General features: G+C 46.2%; 1 protein-coding gene across 2 annotated transcripts in view; it reads right to left on the reverse strand.

Annotated features, from left to right (window-relative positions):
• Positions 1-14,390, reverse strand: part of DCTD (dCMP deaminase) — a 36,491-nt gene extending 22,101 nt beyond the window's left edge. Inside the window, exons 1-3 of one of the 2 annotated variants that reach the window (XM_061404119.1) lie at positions 14,185-14,390; positions 620-734; positions 128-263 (exon numbers count right to left, since the gene is read on the reverse strand). In XM_061404119.1, coding sequence (XP_061260103.1) covers positions 128-263; positions 620-727 — 244 coding nt within the window. In that variant the 5' untranslated portion in view covers positions 728-734; positions 14,185-14,390. Of the gene's footprint in view, positions 1-127; positions 264-619; positions 735-2,698; positions 2,792-14,184 lie in introns of those variants that run through there. The other variant, XM_061404120.1, reaches the window with a different exon arrangement.
• Positions 14,391-20,303: the final 5,913 nt, after the last annotated feature.

The raw sequence follows: 20,303 nt of genomic DNA on the forward strand, positions 1-20,303 counted from the left end.
TTAAGAGAAGGAGGTGGGAAGCTGGGCTAGTTCAATAGGATTTGTTTTCTTAACTGGAAAGGTAAGCCCTGGTAAGCCCTCACTGAGGCCATGCCACGAGCAGGACAGAACACACAACGTGCCCTACCGTAAGGGTACTTGGTATCCAGGATGTTCTCTGCTGTCCTCCTCCAAGGCAAGAGGTCATCACTGCACCCATTTGGCATCCCGTTGTATCCGATGCCCACGATTTTGTTTTCTGCATTCACGATGCAGGCACCGACCTGCAGGGAAACACGCCCAAAGGCTTGATGACTTCGAGGGGCCGGTCTGCCACTGCAGAGGCAGCAAATGAGACCAGAGGCCTGCAGAGCTCCAGAATGGGCAGGCAGCCTCTGGAGGGGCCGAGAGCTCTGTCTCCTTGGGGTACGAGAGACAGTAAACAGGGGTGTGTGACAATTTACTCTCTCACAGGAGAATGTGAGCAGGCAGGAATGCTGTGCAAAAGACAGTAGATTGACTCTGCTTTTCTAAGTTGGCAGGGGTCCACAGAGCCTCTTCCTTTTGTAATTTGCTCACTCGTGGGCATCTCCATGTCTGTCTGCCAGTGTCCAAACATTCTCCTGCAGAAATTGCTTACCTGGGAATTTGGATCTTTGCTCCTCTGTGCTGATAAGAAGGCCACCGCCATGAAATACTCAGGCCATTCGAGATAGTCATCACGTTTTCTGCAGGGAACTTCACTCATGCTGGGTCTAGAAGGCAAACACACAACAAAACAGCAGTCGACAAACACATTTTGGTCAATCTGCTTTCCAATTCGACCCAAGCACACGTCAGCTTTGGCTCTCCAAACTTAAAACAATTTCTATTGACATTTATCAATCAGACATCACAGCACATTAACCCTGGACATTCTGTGGTCTTAAGAAAAAAAAAATTAAGTTAACTATTTCAAAAGTTTGCCTGTGCAGCTGCACCTTCCCAAATATTATATCTATTTACTACTTTCTCATAGGATTTTTTTTTTTGGAAGTTACTGCACATGCCTGAACTACAAATCATTCTCATCTTTTACCTCTCTCCCTTATCAAATGATGTCAGCACAAGAGGGCAGGGGAAAAGAGAACATTTTTTGACCATCTAATCTACCCTGCCTGCACACTAAGTCACTCCAGTTGTGTCCAACTCTTAGTGACTATGGACTATAACCCGCCAGGCTCCTCTGTCCATGGGGATTCTCTAGGCAAGAACATTGGAGTGGGTTATCATTTCCTTCTCCAGGGGATCTTCCCAACTCAGGGATCGAACCCATGTCTCTTATCTCTCCTGCATTGGCAGGCACAATTTCTTACCAATAGGGCCACCCAGGAAGCCCAATCTACCCTAATCTATTTCAGATACTCTTAAAGGTTGTACACATCAACTCAATGAAGGCTTCTTCTGAGTTAAGGTAACTCACACCCCTCTAACAGAGACTCAAAGAGCTTATGTAACTTGCCCTAAATCAGGTGGGATTACTATCCACGCCAGAAGGATTCCACATGGCTCCGTCCTAGTTGTGATATTCCTGTGTCCCTCTCCTTTCCCTTCCCTTAGTTTCCCCAGATGGGACAGAAATCATCCACCCAGAGTAGTGACTCAAACGAAGAGAAACTATTTAGACTCTTGCTATGATTATGGCAAGATTTCAGTAACACTGGGCTACACTCAGGGGAAGGAACTGTCTCTACAACGGGGACAGAGCCCCTAAAGTGGGCTAAAACTGCCAGTAAGGGGGAGGGGCCCTTTCAAGGGAGAAGAAAACAAGAGCAAAGAAGCAGAGCAACACAGGAACCGACTTCAGTGAATCTGGAGAAAGCCTAGGCATCTGGGCTTAAGAAAGGTGAGCATTTCCGGCAGCTCGGCTTCGGGATCCAGCTGTGATGCTACAGCTAGGACCAGAGCCAGAGGGTGCCTACGACTGGGTACCATCCACTGGGAACCATCTGATTTGTTGTGTAGTCGCCAGTCACCCAGTCGCTCAGTCACCTCCGACTCTTTGCAACCTCGTGGGCTCCTGGGCTCCAGGCTCCTCTGTCCATGGGATTTCCCAGGCAAGAATACTGGAGTGGCTTGCCATTTCCTTCTCCAGGGGATCTTCCCCACCTAGGGATCGAACCCGTGTCTCCTGCATTGGCAGGCGGACTCTTTACCACTGAGCCACCGGGGACGTCCCCGAACTGGTTCATTCAAAGTTTAAGGGTTAGCACCCAAACTCGCTGCGGGGGCCCCGGGATGAGTGCTTGCCAAACAAGAAGACGAAGACGGGAAGGAGAGGGTAACTTAATACCCCGATTTGGTCTACCGTTCGCCGCCGGTGCAGAAGCACAAGAGGACCACAGGTCCGGGGAGATGCCGCTGGTCAACCGGCAGAGTCACAACCCGCCCTCCTCCCGCCCCAATCCCAGGCAGGAGCCCGCCGCCCCGCTGCACACGTGGCCGCTGGAAGTGACTTCCAGACTTCCCCGGCGCGCGCCCTCGGCTCCCACGGCAGGGAGAAGGCGTCTCGGAGGCCGCGGGGCCCGCCGCGAAAAGCACCGAGCGCCGCCGACCCCGCACGCGCTCCCCCGGCAGCAAGTGTAACCGGGAGGGGGCGTCCCCGGGGCTCCGCGCGCCCCGGCCGCGCCACGTGGCCCGCACCGCTGTCCCCGCGCCCCCTCCGGCCACGGCCGGCGACCTGCAGGCCAGCGCCCTTCCCAGCCGTCCTGCCGCCGCCGCCGCCGCCGCCGCCGCCGTCCCGCCGCGCGCCCGGGGAGGAAGTCGGCCGAGGGGGCGGGCCCGCCGCGCGGCCGGAAGGCGGTGGAGGCCCGGGCCGGCGCGCGGCCGGGGAGGCGTCCCGGGTAGGGTCGCGGGCGCCTCCGCGTCCCGGCACTTTGGGAGCCCGGCCAGCCCACCCGAAGGTCCGGCCGCGGCCTCTGGGCCCGGCGCGGGAACGACCCCTGCCGGGGACCCTGTCCCCACTTTGTTGTGGGGGGTGTGGTTTGGGGTTCGCCGTGACTTTGATCGGGTGGCTGCGACCTGCGCGGTCGCCCCACCGCCCTGGGTTCTCCCGAGGGACCGCCGGCAGCCGCTCCCCGGCCGCGGGCTCCGACTTCAAGACAACCGCTGCTTTTTTCCGGAACTCTGGATCTGAGGGTAGTTTTTGTTGTTGATGGTGCAGGTTTGGGGTGTTTCCCCACCACCACCACCGCTTGGATCTACCGTCAGCTACTTAAAGCTCTCGCTATAAAGCAATGTGATAGATAGAAACTATGAGCGTAAGAGACCCGAAAGAGTCTATAGCAATCAAACCGAGAGGGGCAGGAAGGAAGAACTGGTTTTGGCCTCTGGAGTGGGCCTCCCGTGTCGCCGTAGCAGCTTCGGTTTCTGGGAGGAAGGGTTCGTCGGAGGCAGCGCACAGAAGCTCTGCTTCGAGGCACAAATGCCTCGAAGCTGTATTTGCATAGGCGCTTTGCTTGGCCAGCTTCCAGTTCCTACTCAAATTCTGTGGAAGGGCCTGACACGTGTGCTGAACTAGCCTGCTACCCCTTCCCGGCCCCCAGGCCTGTGCACACCCCGTCCTGGTATTCCCCATGAAAGGTTTGCTGGCTATAAAATTGTGCATAATCTGTTACAATTGTTAAAAAGATCAGCAACACGCAGTACAGGTCAATAGGAAAGCCCTTGGGTGACATTTCTGAAGTCCTATGCTCCAAGGAAGTAAATCTGATTTTAACTTTGGTATTCTATTCAGACATCCAGCCCCTAAGTCTGGTGGAACACTGGTTCCACCACAGAATGACAAAAGAACCCCTTTCTGTCTCACATATGGGGCTTGAGGATACTGTCAGCACTCCATAAATAACAGCTAGTGTAGTAATCGTGAGTTCTGATCAGCACCTCCCAGATCTGAGCCTCTAATCCAAACAAAAGCGTGTTAACTATATTAATTTAGCCTCACAGAGGAAGAATGATGAGAATAAACAGTTGGTTCTATCTAATTTCTCACTACAGCAGACACATCATTCTTCATCTCCATGGTCCAGCCTGTAGATTCAATAATTAAATTATGTACTGCGTTCAGTGAATGCCGGGAAAGCGAAGGGGGAAAATACTTCATCGTTAACTATAGATTTTTTTTTTTTATAAGACTCAGGCTGGAAAGAGCTACATAGATTAAGATGATGATTTTTAATGTCAAGTTAACTTTACTCGGCTGTCTTGTTGCCACTAAAATATATTATATGCTGAGCCCCTGGTTCCCCTCCCCTCTCCCAAATCCACTGCTTGGTCCGTGTCACCCTCATCTATAGTCTTTGCATCTTCTTAGATCCATTTCTCTTCTTACCAACCTCCAACCTATACATCACCCATTGCTGCTGGTCTTTCAACCACAACATCATTAAGCTTTCTTCCTTCCTCTGCTCTGTAAAGACTGTCATACATAATTTAGTTACTTCTCATCATTCTCCATTTTGGTCAACTCTCACACTCCCCTCTGCAATAAATTCAGGATCCTGCTTGCTGCAAACACATTACCCTCAGTGTTCCTGTATTTCACTGAAAGTCTCTCATCTTATTAGATGACATCATTCATAATACAGGAAACCCTCCTGATTCATGGTTTCACAACCTGAGGTTTCAATTATTCTATACACACAGTGAACCCAGGCAGCCCAGGAGGAAAAAAATGTCTTCCTTGGTTATCTTGCTCATTAACACCCTGTAACTCCAAGTGTGACTGTAGGTGTTAAAGCTCTCCTGTTAATACCTTGCATTTTGGTTTATAATTGAAGATCTTCCTCCACCCACCCCAGACACAGGGGCTCACTATTTTCAGCCACATCAAGTGTGAGGTTTCACATGGGGTGAACACAATCAGCTGTTTGAAGGATTATGGTCACGGGCTTTGGCTTGGTGCCTCTATTTACAGGCCTGCGGGTTATCTATGTCTGATCTGTAGCACAACCTGGAATATATTTCAGTACCTTGAAGGTGGCGGATCCAGGTTAAAAGGCAGCCTCAGATGGGGCTTTGATGGCATTCATAGATGTCGGCTCTATCAAGACACTGCTCACCACTTCTCAGCTACCCAGAAAAGGAGGTGGTTCGCAACCCAGAAACAGAGGCAGGAAGTGAGGAAAGTCACCGATCTAGGGGCATTAAGTTTGTCATGGGAAAAGGGCACCTGCCTTGGTGTCTAACAAGACTGTGACCTCCAATTCCACTTCTTACCATGTGATCTTCAAAAATCTTTTGTTTCCTCATCTGTAAAATCAACAACATTCATGCATTCGATCATTTTTAAGTAATTCTCTATGCATTAGGTGAAGTGAAAGTCACTCAGTCGTGTCCGACTCTTTGCAACCCCCTGGACTATGCAGTCCATGGAATTCTCCCCAGAGTGCTGGAGTGGGTAGCTGTTCCCCTTCTCCAGGGGACTTTCCCAACCCAGGGATCAAACCCAGGTCACCCGCATTGCAGGCAGATTCTTTACCAGCTGAGCCACCAGGAAAGCCTAAGAACACTGGAGTGGGTAGCCTATCCCTTCTCTGGGGGATCTTCCCAACCCAAGAATCAAACCAGGGTCTCCTGCATTGCAGGCGGATTCTTTACCAGCTGAGACATCAGAGAAGCCCTTGCATTAAGTGCTGTGAATCTCAGTGACAAACAAGATAAACCCATTCTTGCCTTCACAGAGCTTACCCCCCTCCAAAATAAATACTAAATAAATGACCCTCATTGCTGACTCAGTTAATGCAACAAATGCTATTATTATGTAACATGCCCATCAGAATATCTTTGTTCTTTATCCAGTCATTGTCAGGACCAAAAACTTCTTTCCATACCTCAACCACAACCCAGAAGAGAAGTCAATGTAAATTACAGGAAATTAAAATTAATTATATGCTCTTGTCAATATATACATTTGTATACATGTGTTAGAGCAGGAAGTCGGTTGTTCATGGTTAATGAAAGGCAGACAGACTGCACATTGACTTCAAGATTCCTAAACAAGATGTGGGTCTATGAGTTGAGGTCCCCAATTATTTTCATCATGACAGAGCTTCAAAATGATAACAAAGATCAGTGAAGAAGTGTTAACTTGTCATGTGCACAAAGCTGGGTGCTTTGGTCTTGTGTATCACTAAATGTTTGTGGACTAAATAAAGGAATTTTGTTGTTTTGTTTAGTCACTTAGTCATGTCCGACTCTTTGCGACCCCCTGGACTGTATGCAGGCTCCTCTGTCCATGGGATCCTCCAGGCAAGAAAACTGGAGTGGGTTGCCATTTCATTCTCCACGGGATCTTCCCCACCCAGGGATCGAACCCACATCTCCTGCACTGGCAGGCAGATTCTTTGCCACTGAGCCGGAGTGGGTAGCTGTTCCTTTCTCCAGGGGATCTTCCCAACCCAGGGATCAAACCCAGGTCTCCCACATTGCAGGTGGATTCTTTACCACCTGAGCCACCAGGGAAGCCCAAAAATATGGGAGTGGGTAGCCTATCCCTTGCCTTCTCCAGCAGATCTTCCCAACCCAGGAATCGAACCAGGGTCTCCTGCTTTGCAGGCTGATTCTTTGCCAGCTGAGCTACCAGGGAAGCCCACTGAGCCACCAGGGAAGCCTAAATAAAGGAATTAATAGGCAATAATTGCTTTATGCCAAATTTTTTGCAGCATCCATCCCACGTGTCAAGAGAAGAATTCCTTGAGACTACCCTGGAGGTCCAGCGGCTAAGACTCCAAGATCTCAATGCAGGGGTCCCAAGTTCAATTGCTGGTCAGGGAACTAGATCCCACATGCCTCGAGTCAGAATTCGCATACTGCAACTAAAGATCCCACGTGTTGCAACTAAGACCCGGTGCAGCCTACGTAAATATTTTAAAAGGAAAGAAAGAAAATGACAAGGGTTTTGGTGCAACCCTGGGAGCACAGGAAGATTTAGTAGCTTAAAAAATGAAGGGGAAGTCTTCCTTTGTAAACTCTATTATATGCCTCTATCTGCTTCCTTTTTCTCCTTGTGCTTGATGGACCTGGAAAAACATTAATAAGTAAGACGCTAGAGTGAGTGGCTGAGGCGCCAAGGGGGAGTTGAGTTGTTTTCAAGACTTGTAGTATCTTAGTCTTAGAATCTGAGTCTTGGCCTGTAAGTAACCAGCCATCTCCAGGGCCAGAGCCACAGGCAGCTAGGAGGCTGGCTGTAGCATATCAGTTCTCCCCACAACTTGCTTTTCCTTCACAGAGCTGCACTTGCAGCCTCTTTCATACATAACTGGTTGAAGTTGATGGAAATTACATGTCTTATCACTTCTTAAAAGAAAAAAATATATAGAAAATGTAAATCTAAAAGAAATGGGCAATTTTCTTGTACCACTTTATATTTCTGTGTAAGTTACCAAGTGCCAATCATTCTTACTTTTTAAAATTCAAATTTGTCAAGCAGCACGCAGGCTTTCAATGTTGTACAAGAAAAGATAATGCTTCGTGGGGAACAGTCACTTATGTTAGTTCTGCAGACATGCCTGCCTACCAAAAGAGAATTTAGCAGATTGCTGGTTTGGGAGAAATGTTAATGACCTCATTAAATGATCCTCTCAGCTCTGGGGTCACCACGGAAGGGTAAGCAACAAGGTATTACAGTTCTGGATACAGAAATCTTTACTGACATCAAAGTCACCACTCATCTTGTAGTGTGTTTTTACCTGATGTAACAAGGTGAGTGCCCAAGAATCAGCATAAATGAGAAGCCCTGTTAAACTGTACTGGGAAGTTAATGGCTATCACAATCTGCTTGGAGTGTTGTGCCTTCCATCAGCTCACCAGAGCGCTCACTAGGGGTAAACGTCTAAAATGAAAAAGCAAGAATCAAATTAATGTGTTAGTACTGCAGTTCACCTGTAGTTGTTCTTCAGTCGCTAATTCATGTCTCACTTTTTGGCATCCCAAGGACTGTAGCCCACCAGGCTCCTCTGTCCATGGGATTTCCCAGGCAAGAATACTGGAGTGGGTTGCCATTTCCTTCTCCCGGGGATCTTCCTCACCCAGGGATCAAACTCGAGTCTCCCGCATTGGCAGGGGGATTGTTTACCTCTGAGCCACAAGGGCAGCCCATTGCAGCTTCCTCTGTATGTGTATAGTGAGGGTAACATCTGTGGTCTTGCTAATGACATCAACAGTCAAGGCCATGAAGTGAAAAGTCAGCTTCTACAGGCATGAACAAGCAAAATAAAGCAGGAAGCCTATCCTGTCTGAGTCGCTACTGACACTGTTCACAGTAAGAAATTCTAAGCTTGGATGCAGGAGGTGATGGAGAACAACACGGCAATGACAAGGTCAAAGTCTGTCCACACCCCTTTGGGATCAACCTCTGTCTGCTGCAGGGTGTGACTGACAGCCCAGATATGATGCCGGGTGCCAGCCATGGAGCATTCTGAGACACTCTGCTAGTCATGCTATCTTCGAATTAGCCCTGGGTTGAGTTAAATATCCACCGAAAGGAGTGGAAGCATCCTCGTGAAATCATCCTTACGAGAACAGGAGAGCTTTAATAGTTTGGTGGTTACAGTAACCACTAGCCTGCTAGAAAAATCAATATCTCCGCAGTGTTACAATCACACCAAGGGGTCCTGGAGCCGAGCCCTGTCACTGAAGAAGAAACTCGGATTCATTAGAGCAGGAAGTCAGGATGTGCAGGGAGGTCAAGCACAAATACAACCTGGGCTCTTTTGTCCGCAAATTCAAGAAGATGCTCTTCTTTCAGGATCCAAGTTTTTTTTTTTTTTGAAAAGCACAGAATTTACAAAGCTGGAAGTGACCTCAACAATCACCGAGTCCAGCCCCTTCTCTTTACAGATGAGGAAATAGTGGCCCAGAAAGATGACTTGGCTTGCTCCCATTCACCCAGCTGACCTGGTGAGATTTCCTCCAGGCGTCACAAGGCTCGTCCCCAGTGTTAGAGCCTATGAACAAAAGCACACAGCTCTTCATTTAGAGCCTCGAAGGAAGGCACTCTGCTCAGCCTTCCAGGAGCACAAAGAAAGCGGAATCAGTTTCTCCCAACTCTGCGCCTGAGAGAAGGTAAAACTACATGACAGGTAAAACCACATGACAATGTTCGATGCTTAGGTTGCAATGTTCGATGCTTAGGTTGCAATGTAAGGTGACGATAAAAAAGGTGTCCAGGGGACTTCCGCAGCTGTCCAGTGGTTACGGCTACGCATCCTAATCCAGGAGGCCCAGGTTTGATCCCTGGTCAGGGAAACTAAGATCCCACATTCCGCACAGCATGGCTAGAGGGAAAAAAAAAAACCAATTTGAATGAGCTGTCCAGAGTAGAACATGATTTGTTGTATATGTCTTCTACAGAAAAATAGCCTTTTCTGCCCACCCAGGAAGTCGTTTATAGACATAGAGTTACCCCTGCTCTCTTTGTCATCACTGCCAGTAGATACAATATTCTGTTTATAACCCAGTTCCTTTTACAGAAGAAGTGCAAAATACACAAGATGCAAAGGACGAGAGCCTGCACAAGACATAATAAGGATCACACGAATCTCAACCATCAGTACCAGAAGTTGCCCTAATTGTAGCCATTCACAACCTGGGGACAAGATCCCATCTTAGATCAGATCAGTCGCTCAGTCGTGTCCGACTCTTTTCGGACCCATGAATCGCAGCATGCCAGGCCTCCCTGTCCAACACCAACTCCCAAAGTTCACTCAGACTCACGTCCATCAAGTCAGTGATGCCATCCAGCCATCTCATCCTCTGTCGTCCCCTTCTCCTCCTGCCCCCAATCCCTCCCAGCATCAGAGTCTTTTCCAATGAGTCAACTCTTTGCATGAGGTGGCCAAAGTACTAGAGTTTCAGCTTTAGCATCATTCCTTCCAAAGAAATCCCAGGGCTGATCTCCTTCAGAATGGACTGGTTGGATCTCCTTGCAGGCCAAAGGACTCTCAAGAGTCTTCTCCAACACCACAGTTCAAAAGTGTCAATTCTTCGGCGCTCAGCCTTCTTCACAGTCCAACTCTCACATCCATACATGACCACAGGAAAAACCATAGCCTTGACTAGACGGACCTTTGTTGGCAAAGTAATGTCTCTGCTTTTCAATATGCTATCTAGGTTGGTCATAACTTTCCTTCCGAGGAGTAAGTGTCTTTTAATTTCATGGCTGCAGTCACCATCTGCAGTGATTTTGGAGCCCAGAAAAATAAAGTCTGACACTGTTTCCACTGTTTCCCCATCTATTTCCCATGAAGTGATCGGACTGGATGCCATGATCTTCGTTTTCTGAATGTTGAGCTTTAAGCCAACTTTTTCACTCTCCACTTTCACTTTCATCAAGAGGCTTTTGAGTTCCTCTTCACTTTCTGCCATAAGGGTGGTATCATCTGTATATCTGAGGTTATTGATATTTCTCCCAGCAATCTTGATTCCAGCTTGTGTTTCTTCCAGTCCAGCATTTCTCATGATGTACTCTGCATATAGGTTAAATAAACAGGGTGACAATATACAGCCTTGACATACTCCTTTTCCTATTTGGAACCAGTCTGTTGTTCCATGTCCAGTTCTAACTGTTGCTTCCTGACCTGCATACAAGTTTCTCAAGAGGCAGATCAGGTGGTCTGGTATTCCCATCTCTTGAAGAATTTTCCACAGTTTACTGTGATCCACACAGTCAAAGGCTTTGGCATAGTCAATAAAGCAGAAATAGATGTTTTTCTGGAACTCTCTTGCTTTTTCCATGATCCAGCGGATGTTGGCAATTTGATCTCTGGTTCCTCTGCCTTTTCTAAAACCAGCTTGAACATCTGAAAGTTCACGGTTCACATATTGCTGAAGCCTGGCTTGGAGAATTTTGAGCATTACTTTACTAGCGTGTGAGATGAGTGCAATTGTGCGGTAGTTTGAGCATTCTTTGGCATTGCCTTTCTTTGGGATTGGAATGAAAACTGACCTTTTCCAGTCCTTTGGCCACTGCTGAGTTTTCCAAATTTGCTGGCATATTGAGTGCAGCACTTTCACAGCATCATCTTTCAGGATTTGGAATAGCTCAACTGGAATTCCATCACCTCCACTAGCTTTGTTCGTAGTGATGCTTTCTAAGGCCCACTTGACTTCACATTCCAGGATGTCTAGGTCAGTGATCACACCATCGTGATTATCTTGGTTGTGGAGATCTTTTTTGTACAATTCTTCTGTGTATTCTTGCCATCTCTTATTAATATCTTCTGCTTCTATTAGGTCCATACCATTTCTGTCCTTTATCGAGCCCATCTTTGCATGAAATGTTCCTTTGGTATCTCTGATTTTCTTGAAGAGATCTCTAGTCTTCCCCATTCTGTTATTTTCCTCTATTTCTTTGCATTGATCACTGAAAAAGGCTTTCTTATCTCTTCTTGCTATTCTTTGGAACTCTGCATTCAGGTGTTTATATCTTTCCTTTTCTCCTTTGCTTTTCGCTTCTCTTCTTTTCACAGCTATTTGTAAGGCCTCCCCAGACAGCCATTTTGCTTTTTTGCATTTCTTTTCCATGGGGATGGTCTTGATCCCTGTCTGCTGTACAATGTCACGAACCTCATTCCATAGTTCATCAGGCACTCTATCTATCAGATCTAGGCCCTTAAATCTATTTCTCACTTCCACTGTATAATCATAAGGGATTTGATTTAGGTCATACCTGAATGGTCTAGTGGTTTTCCCTACTTTCTTCAATTTCAGTCTGAATTTGGCAATAAGGAGTTCATGGTCTGAGCCACAGTCAGCTCCTGGTCTTGTTTTTGCTGACTGTATAGAGCTTCTCCATCTTTGGCTGCAAAGAATATAATCAATCTGATTTCGGTGTTGACCTTCTGGTGATGTCCATGTATAGAGTCTCTTCTTGTGTTGTTGGAAGAGGGTGTTTGTTATGACCAGCGCATATTCTTGGCAAAACTCTATTAGTCTTTGCCCTGCTTCATTCCATATTCCAAGGCAAAATTTGCCTGTTACTCCAGGTGTTTCTCGACTTCAGGGAATTGTCTTATGTTTCTGTGTGAGTTGCTCAGTCGTGTCGGACTCTGTGTGACCCTATGGACTGTAGACAGCCAGGCTCCTCTGTCCATGGGATTCTCCAGGCAAGAATACTGGAGTGGGTTGCCACTCCCTTCTCCAGGGGATCTTCCCGACCCAGGGATCAAACCCGGCTCTCCAGCATTGCAGGCAGATTCTTTCCAGTGTGAGCCACTAGACCTGTGCTTAAGCCCAGACAAGGAAGACTGCATGCCCTCTTCTGTATTCACTGAATATTAAATGTTACTATGTCCCTAACATCTTCACAGCCCCCTCCCTCCAGAACCATGGACTTTCAGACAAATAAGTATACACACATATTCGAGGCCTTTCCGCTTTGTTCTATTTAATTCAAGCCTTGTTGAAATCTCAGGGATAACATTACTTTTTTAGATAGAGTCCCACTATCTTTGCACCTATACAAAAAGCATCGTATGAAATACATAAATAAGAGCAGGCAGGGAGCACACCCTCGCGGACTGGAGAAGATGCCTGGATCTGGCTTGGAGGCTGATAGCTTAAAAAACTAAGTCTGGCTGCTGGAAACCAACAATATCTCCACAATAGTGCAGAGACCCCCATGTAAACTCCTTATCTTTGCCTTCCACTCCTTTATGTTTTCGTATGCTTGGCTCCCTGTGAGACCCAGAGGAATTCCCTTTCTTGAAAGTCTTTGTAAATAGCCTATTCACTCCCTTGCTATTCTCATGCAACATCACAAATGCTATGTGCTGGCAAAAGGTGAGATAGCAAGTTTACGTTTTAGAGTGTAATTTCACCATGGAGCAATTCGTTTTGTTTGTAACAGCCTGCCACTGTTCCAGCCAGATGCAGTACGCTAGGCTCTGGGACAGAAGAAAGAACTTCATTTTCTAAAAATGGGGGCAAATTCTATCACTGCTTTTAGTGGCACATTAAGCCGGTTAGTACTAGCCAGAACCAACATTTCACATGCAGGCATATTCTCTACTTGAAAGCCAAGTGTCCTTCAAAAGACGGAGAAATTATTTGGGATTTTTGAAAACATCAAAGGAATCCCCCGCAAACAGTCCCCATAAACGCCTCGATCAGTTTAGCAACTGGGGCCAGAGCCGATGGCTTTGATTTCTCTTTGATGCAAACCATAATACAGGATGGAATGGCTTTGGGAAATGGTCATAAGCAGTGGCCAGGAAAGTGCATTCTTCTATGTTAACAGCCAGACCCCCGCGCTGATGTGCTGAAGCCCAGTTGATGGTTGGCATTATTCATTCACAATGCGGACTACAAAGCACTTCCCCCGCTTGCTTCACCCAAACAGAATCGCATCCTCCTGTTGTATATACAGAGATTGCAGCAGTAACCGAGACGCTTGAAGAGTTTTTTCACCGCGTCTGCCTTTAGAGGTGCACATTTGGCTCAGCAGAAGCTAAACATTTTTAAGAGCACAGTAAGAAATAGGCCAGAAAACATCAAAGCTTTATAGCTTTTGAGAAAACTTGATGGTCTTGCTGGTACAACTCCCTGTGATATGGTTCAGTTGTAATAACAATAGAAACTGTATCAGTGCAAACTGCTGATGAAACATCAGAAAATGTAGCCAAGGGTCTTTTAAACCCATTTAAGAACTGTTCTTTTGAACTGCGCCTCTTAGCCTTGGAAAAACCTCTTCGAGATTTTAAGCAGGGCTTCTGGATGAACTGCAGAGTGAGAACCCGAAATTATCTCGTGCACTGAAATCAATATCCAGCGGTATTTTCTCTTTGAGAGAAATTCAACCCGACAGAAAAGAGAAGGAGCCATGAGGAAACCGGGACCCTGGCTAAAACGCTCGCCTTAGAAAATACACTGTAAAACAGTTCAAATGAGGTGATGTCACCAGAAGCAGAAAACCATAGTGACAGAATCAAATGTGATCTGGACCTCAGAATACTTCATTATCTCTACCGCAGGTCACTAACCTTCACACGACGCATCCATCAGCCTGGATAGCCATTTGGAAGCCGCCGCTGGTAGCTAGACGGCGCAGTGACCACCCACACACCCCACGATCGCAGGCGAGCAGGGTTCAAACGGAGGCCTGGGCGCTCAGACCCAGGTTTGCTAGTCTCCAAGTGCTCTCTAGTGGCCAGAGGAACAGAAAATTACCTGACACTTGGAAAGCACTTCGGGGGATGATTGAGAACTAGGGAGAGGTCTTGGGACCGGCAGGGTAGCGATGCTGTCTAATGCAGTCTGCATCTCCTGGGTCTGGAGTGTTAGTCGCTCAGTTGCATCCGACTCTTTGCGATCCCATGGACTGTAGCTCACCAGGCTCCTCTATCCTGGGTCTGTGGGAACATTTTGTGAGCAAACTTGCCATTTCCAACGACTGTGTCACTACCTGTAAAACACTGATAAATCATTATGCTCAGCAGTGTAATTTCTATACTGTGTGCTACAGGCTTATCAAATTCATGGGGGGAAGCACTTGGAGGGGGCTCATTAGTGAAAGGTATGTCGAAACAGAATACAAAGTACATTGAGCTTGTCCATTTATCTGACTGTGCCAATGCTCTCTGCTCTGCTTCATAAACGTAAGTCATTGTGCTGTGCTTCGTAAGCATAAGTCACTGTTTTAGGGAATGTGATGAGCTTAGGCGTCAGGCTTGGCTGAAAAAAAATCATTTTTCAGCACCTGTATATTCCAAGCACAGTCCTATATTTTATCTTTGTGTGCATGTTCAGTTGCTCAGTCGTGTCTGACTCTTTGCGACCCCATGGACTGTAGCCTGCCAGGTTCCTCTGCCCATGGAATTTTCCAGGCAAGAATACTGGAGCATATTGCATTTCCTCCTCCAGGGGGTCTTCCCAACCCAAGGATCAAACCCACGTCTCCTGTGTCTCCTGCACTGGCAGGTGGATTCTTTACCACTAGTACTTTGTTTAATCCTCACGAAGAATCCTCTGATGGAGGAATCACTGTCTGGATTTTACTTTTTTCCAGAGATAAGGTGGAGGTTGACAAACTTTTCCTAGAAAGGACCAGTGAGTAAATATTTCAGGCTCTGAGGGCCACCTGGCCTCTGTCACATCCGTGTATCCACTGAACTCTGCAGTTACAGCGTGAACACGGTCAAGGATGATAGACAAACAAATGGGAGTGGCTGTATCCCAATAATACTTTATTTGTGGGCGCTGAAATGTGAATTTCATGTAACTTTCACACGTCTCCAAATATTGTTCTTCTTTTGGTTTTGTTTCAGCCATTTAACAGTGTAAAAACTGTTCCTGTCTCATGGGCCATACAAAAATAGGTAACAAAGCAGTACAAAAACAGTGGGCTGTGTTGGCCACCAGCCAGAGTTTGCTGAGTCCTGCGATAAGAAAACTGAATCTCAGTCCACAGTTCTGTAAGTGGTGGCATCAGCAGTCAAGCCAGCCTGACTGTGATCCCAGCTGAATCGTGTGTCACGAGCTGGGCCTTCATTTCTAGTACATCAGACCTCCTCCCGCTCCTGCCTTCAGCATCGGAGTAAATTTGGTTTTTGTTTGTTACGAAAGAGAAAATTCAAAAGATAACTTCTCCAGAAAGAGCCAAGACAAAGACAGGGGAAAAGAAAACAAGCATTGAAGGTAGCCAATTAAGCATTAAGAGTTACACACAGTGCCCTTCCTGGAAGACCAAGACACTGTGGAGATTTCTAAATCAGACGGAAGTCACAGTCCCTGAATTCAAAAGACTTGGTATCATAGAAGGAACATATTAGGAAATCATCAAAACACATTTTAAAACTTGCATGTGTCTATCCCATCACCTTTAGCTGGAGGGGAATACACATAACAAGAGGGGCTGCTAGGAGACAGCCTCCCGGGAGCCCAGGTCTCCTACTTTCAAAAGTGTCAGGCAGGTCTTCCCTGGTAGTCCAGGAGCTAAGCCTCTGAGCTCCCAATGCAGAAAGCCCAGGTTCGATTCCAGGTCGGGGAAATATAGCCCACAAGCCACAACTAGGAGTTCTCATGCTGCAACTAAGATCCAGAGAAGACAAAAAAAAAAAAAATAAAAGACTAGCAATTGTCTAAAAAAAGCAGTGTCAGGCATTAACTCACTTGTAGTCTGAAGAATTTCAAGTCACAATACCCAGGCACACACACACAAAAATTTCTTATCTTTTCTAGAGTTTAGATTTAACTTTTACTTTGGGCTGTAACGCTGTCTAGCAAAAGAAATGTAGACTTGGTCTTTTCAGGTTTAAAATCGTACATAAATAAGTAAGCCAATCACACTTTATCAGCACAAAGGTAGAGAAATATGTTACTGGAACAGAAAAGAGAATCCATAAACAAGCTCACTTATGAACGGAGACTTTATAAATTACCATGTTAGCAACCGCAGAGCAGTGGGGGGGAAATCCATAGTGTCAGAATAGTTGGAGGCCCATGTGGACAAAATTAAAACTTGACCACTACCAAACATGAACACAAAAATTAATTCCAGGTGGACGGCAGATCCAAAGGTAAAAAGTAAACAATAAAACTTGGAGATCAGTGCTGTCCAAGAGAACTTTCTATGATGGTAGAATGTTCTATAATTCTGCACTGCCCAATACATTAGCCACTACTTACGTGTGCTTACTGAGCCCCTGAAATGTGGCTAGTGCCACTGAGAAACTGTCCTTTAAATTAAATTAAATTTTAGTTAATTTAAGTTTGAAAGGTGAAAGTGAAAGTCACTCAGTTGTGTCTGACTCTTTGCGTCCCCATGGCTTATACAGCCCATGGAATTCTCCAGGCCAGAATACTGGAGTGGGTAGCCTTTTTATTCTCCAGGGGATCTTCCCAACCTAGGGATCAAACCCAGGTCTCCCACGTTGCAGGTGGATTCTTTACCAGCTGAGCTGTAAATGGCCAGGGGCTTCCCAGGTGGCGCTAGTGGGAAAAGAACATGCCTGCCAGTGCAGGAGACCTAAGAGATCCAGGTTAGTTCCCTGGGTGGGGAAGATCCCTTGGAGGAGGGCATGGCAACCCACTTCAGTATTCTTGCCAAGGACAGAGGAGCCTGGTGGGGTCCATAGGGGCTCAAGAGTCAGACATGACTGAAACGACCTAGCACGCACGCACGTCACATATGGCCAGTGGCTACTACTACATCAGCACAGACCTAGAGGAAAATTCAAGATAATACTTTCCTGACCATGCGTCAGGAATGGCGAACCACTTCAGTATTCTTGCCTTGAGAACCCCATGAACAGTATGAAAAGGCAAAATGATAGGATACTGAAAGAGGAACTCCCCAGCTTGGTAAGTGCCCAACATGTTACTGGAGATCAGTGGAGAAATAACTCCAGAAAGAATGAAGGGATGGAGCCAAGCAAAAACAATACCCAGTTGTGGATATGACTGGTGATAGAAGCAAGGTCCAATGCTGTAAAGAGCAATATTGCATAGGAACCTGGAATGTCAGGTCCATGAATCAAGGCAAATTGGAAGTGCTCAAACAGGAGATGGCAAGAGTGAACGTCGACATTCTGGGAATCAGCCAACTAAAATGCACTGGAATGGGTGAATTTAACTCAGATGACCATTATATCTACTACTGTGGGCAAGAATCCCTCAGAAGAAATGGAGTAGCCATCATGGTCAACAAAAGAGTCCAAAATGCAGTACTTGGATGCAATCTCAAAAACAACAGGATGATTTCTGTTCGTTTCCAAGGCAAACCATTCAATATCACAGTAATCCAAGTCTGTGCCCCAACCAGTAACACTGAAGAAGCTGAAGTTGAACGGTTCTATGAAGATCTACAAGACCTTTTAGAACTAACACCCAAAAAAGATGTCCTTTTCATTATAGGGGACTGGAATGCAAAAGTAGGAAGTCAAGAAACACCTGGAGTGACAGGCAGATTTGGCCTTGGAGTACAGAATGAAGCAGGGCAAAGGCTAATAGAGTTTTGCCAAGAGAACGCACTGGTCATAGCAAACACCCTCTTCCAACAACACAAGAGAAGACTCTACACATGGACATCACCAGATGGCCAACACCGAAATCAGATTGATTATATTCTTTGCAGCCAAACATGGAGAAGCTCTATACAGTCAGCAAAAACCAGACCAGGAGCTGACTGTGGCTCAGATCATGAACTCCTTATTGCCAAATTCAGCCTGAAATTGAAGAAAATGGGGAAAACCACTAGACCATTCAGGTATGACCTAAATCAAATCCCTTATGATTATACAGTAGAAGAGAGAAATAGATTTAAGGGCCTAGATCTGATAGATAGAGTGCCTGATGAACTATGGACGGAGGTTCGTGACATTGTACAGCAGACAGGGATCAAGAACATCCCCATGGAAAAGAAATGCAAAAAGTAAAATGGCTGTCTGGGGAGGCCTTACAAATAGCTGTGAAAAGAAGAGAAGCCAAAAGCAAAGGAGAAAAGGAAAGATATAAGCATCTGAATGCAGAGTTCCAAAGAATAGCACGGAGAGATAAGAAAGCCTTCCTCAGTGATCAATGCAAAGAAATAGAGGAAAACAACAGAATGGGAAGGACTAGAGATCTCTTCAAGAAAATCAGAGATACCAAAGGAACATTTCATGCAAAGATGGGCTCAATAAAGGACAGAAATGGTATGGACCTAACAGAAGCAGAAGATATTAAGAAGAGGTGGCAAGAATACACAGAAGAACTGTACAAAAAAGATCGTCACGACCCAGATAATCACGATGGTGTGATCACTGACCTAGAGCCAGACATCCTGGACTGTGAAGTCAAGTGGGCCTTAGAAAGCATCACTACGAACAAAGCTAGTGGAGGTGGTGGAATTCCAGTGGAGCTATTTCAAATCCTGAAAGATGATGCTGTGAAAGTGCTGCACTCAATATGCCAGCAAATTTGGGAAACTCAGCAGTGGCCACAGGACTGGAAAAGGTCAGTTTTCATTCCAATCCCAAAGAAAGGCAATGCCAAAGAATGCTCAAACTACTGCACAATTGCACTCATCTCACACGCTAGTAAAGTAATGCTCAAAATTCCCCAAGCCAGGCTTCAGCAATATGTAAACCGTGAACTTTCAGATGTTCAAGCTGGTTTTAGAAAAGGCAGAGGAACCAGAGATCAAATAGCCAACATCCACTGGATCATGGAAAAAGCAAGAGAGTTTCAGAAAAACATCTATTTCTGCTTTACTGCCTATGCCAAAGCCTTTGACTGTGTGGATCACAGTAAACTGTGGAAAATTCTTCAAGAGATGGGAATACCAGACCACCTGACCTGCCTCTTGAGAAAACTATATGCAGGTCAGGAAGCAACAGTTAGAACTGGACATGGAACAACAGACTGGTTCCAAATAGGAAAAGGAGTACGTCAAGGCTGTATATTGTTATTTAACTTATATGCAGAGTACATGATGAGAAACGCTGGACTGGAAGAAGCACAAGCTGGAATCAAGATTCCTGGGAGAAATATCAATAACCTCAGATATGCAGATGACACCACCCTTATGGCAGAAAGTGAAGAGGAACTCAAAAGCCTCTTGATGAAAGTGAAAGTGGAGAGTGAAAAAGTTGGCTTAAAGCTCAACATTCAGAAAAGGAAGATCATGGCATCCGGTCCCATCGCTTCATGGGAAATAGATGGGGAAACAGTGGAAACAGTGTCAGTTATTTTTCTGGGCTCCAAAATCACTGCAGATGGTGACTGCAGCCATGAAATTAAAAGACGCTTACTCCTTGGAAGGAAAGTTATGACCAACCTAGATAGCATATTCAAAAGCAGAGACATTACTTTGCCAACAAAGGTCTGTCTAGTCAAGGCTATGGTTTTTCCTGTGGTCATGTATGGATGTGAGAGTTGGATTGTGAAGAAAGCTGAGTGCTGAAGAATTGATGCTTTTGAGCTGTGGTGTTGGAGAAGACTCTTGAGAGTCCCTTGGACTTCAAGGAGATCCAACCAGTCCATCCTAAAGGAGATCAGCCCTGGTGTTCATTGAAAGGACTGATGCTGAAGCTGAAACTCCAATACTTTGGCCACGTCATGTGAAGAGTTGACTCACTGGAAAAGACTCTGATGCTGGGAGGGATTGGGGGCAGGAGGAGAAGGGGATAACAGAGGGTGAGATGGCTGCATGGCATCACCAACTCGATGGACATGAGTCTGAGTGAACTCTGGGGGTTGGTGATGGACAGGGAGGCCTGGCGTGCTGCAATTCATGGGGTCACAAAGAGTCAGACACAACTTAGCTACTGAACTAAACTGAAATGACCATGCGTTAGGAAAAAAATTCT

This window comes from Bos javanicus, chromosome 27 (genome assembly GCF_032452875.1).
Source record: "Bos javanicus breed banteng chromosome 27, ARS-OSU_banteng_1.0, whole genome shotgun sequence".
Classification (NCBI taxonomy): domain Eukaryota; kingdom Metazoa; phylum Chordata; class Mammalia; order Artiodactyla; family Bovidae; genus Bos; species Bos javanicus.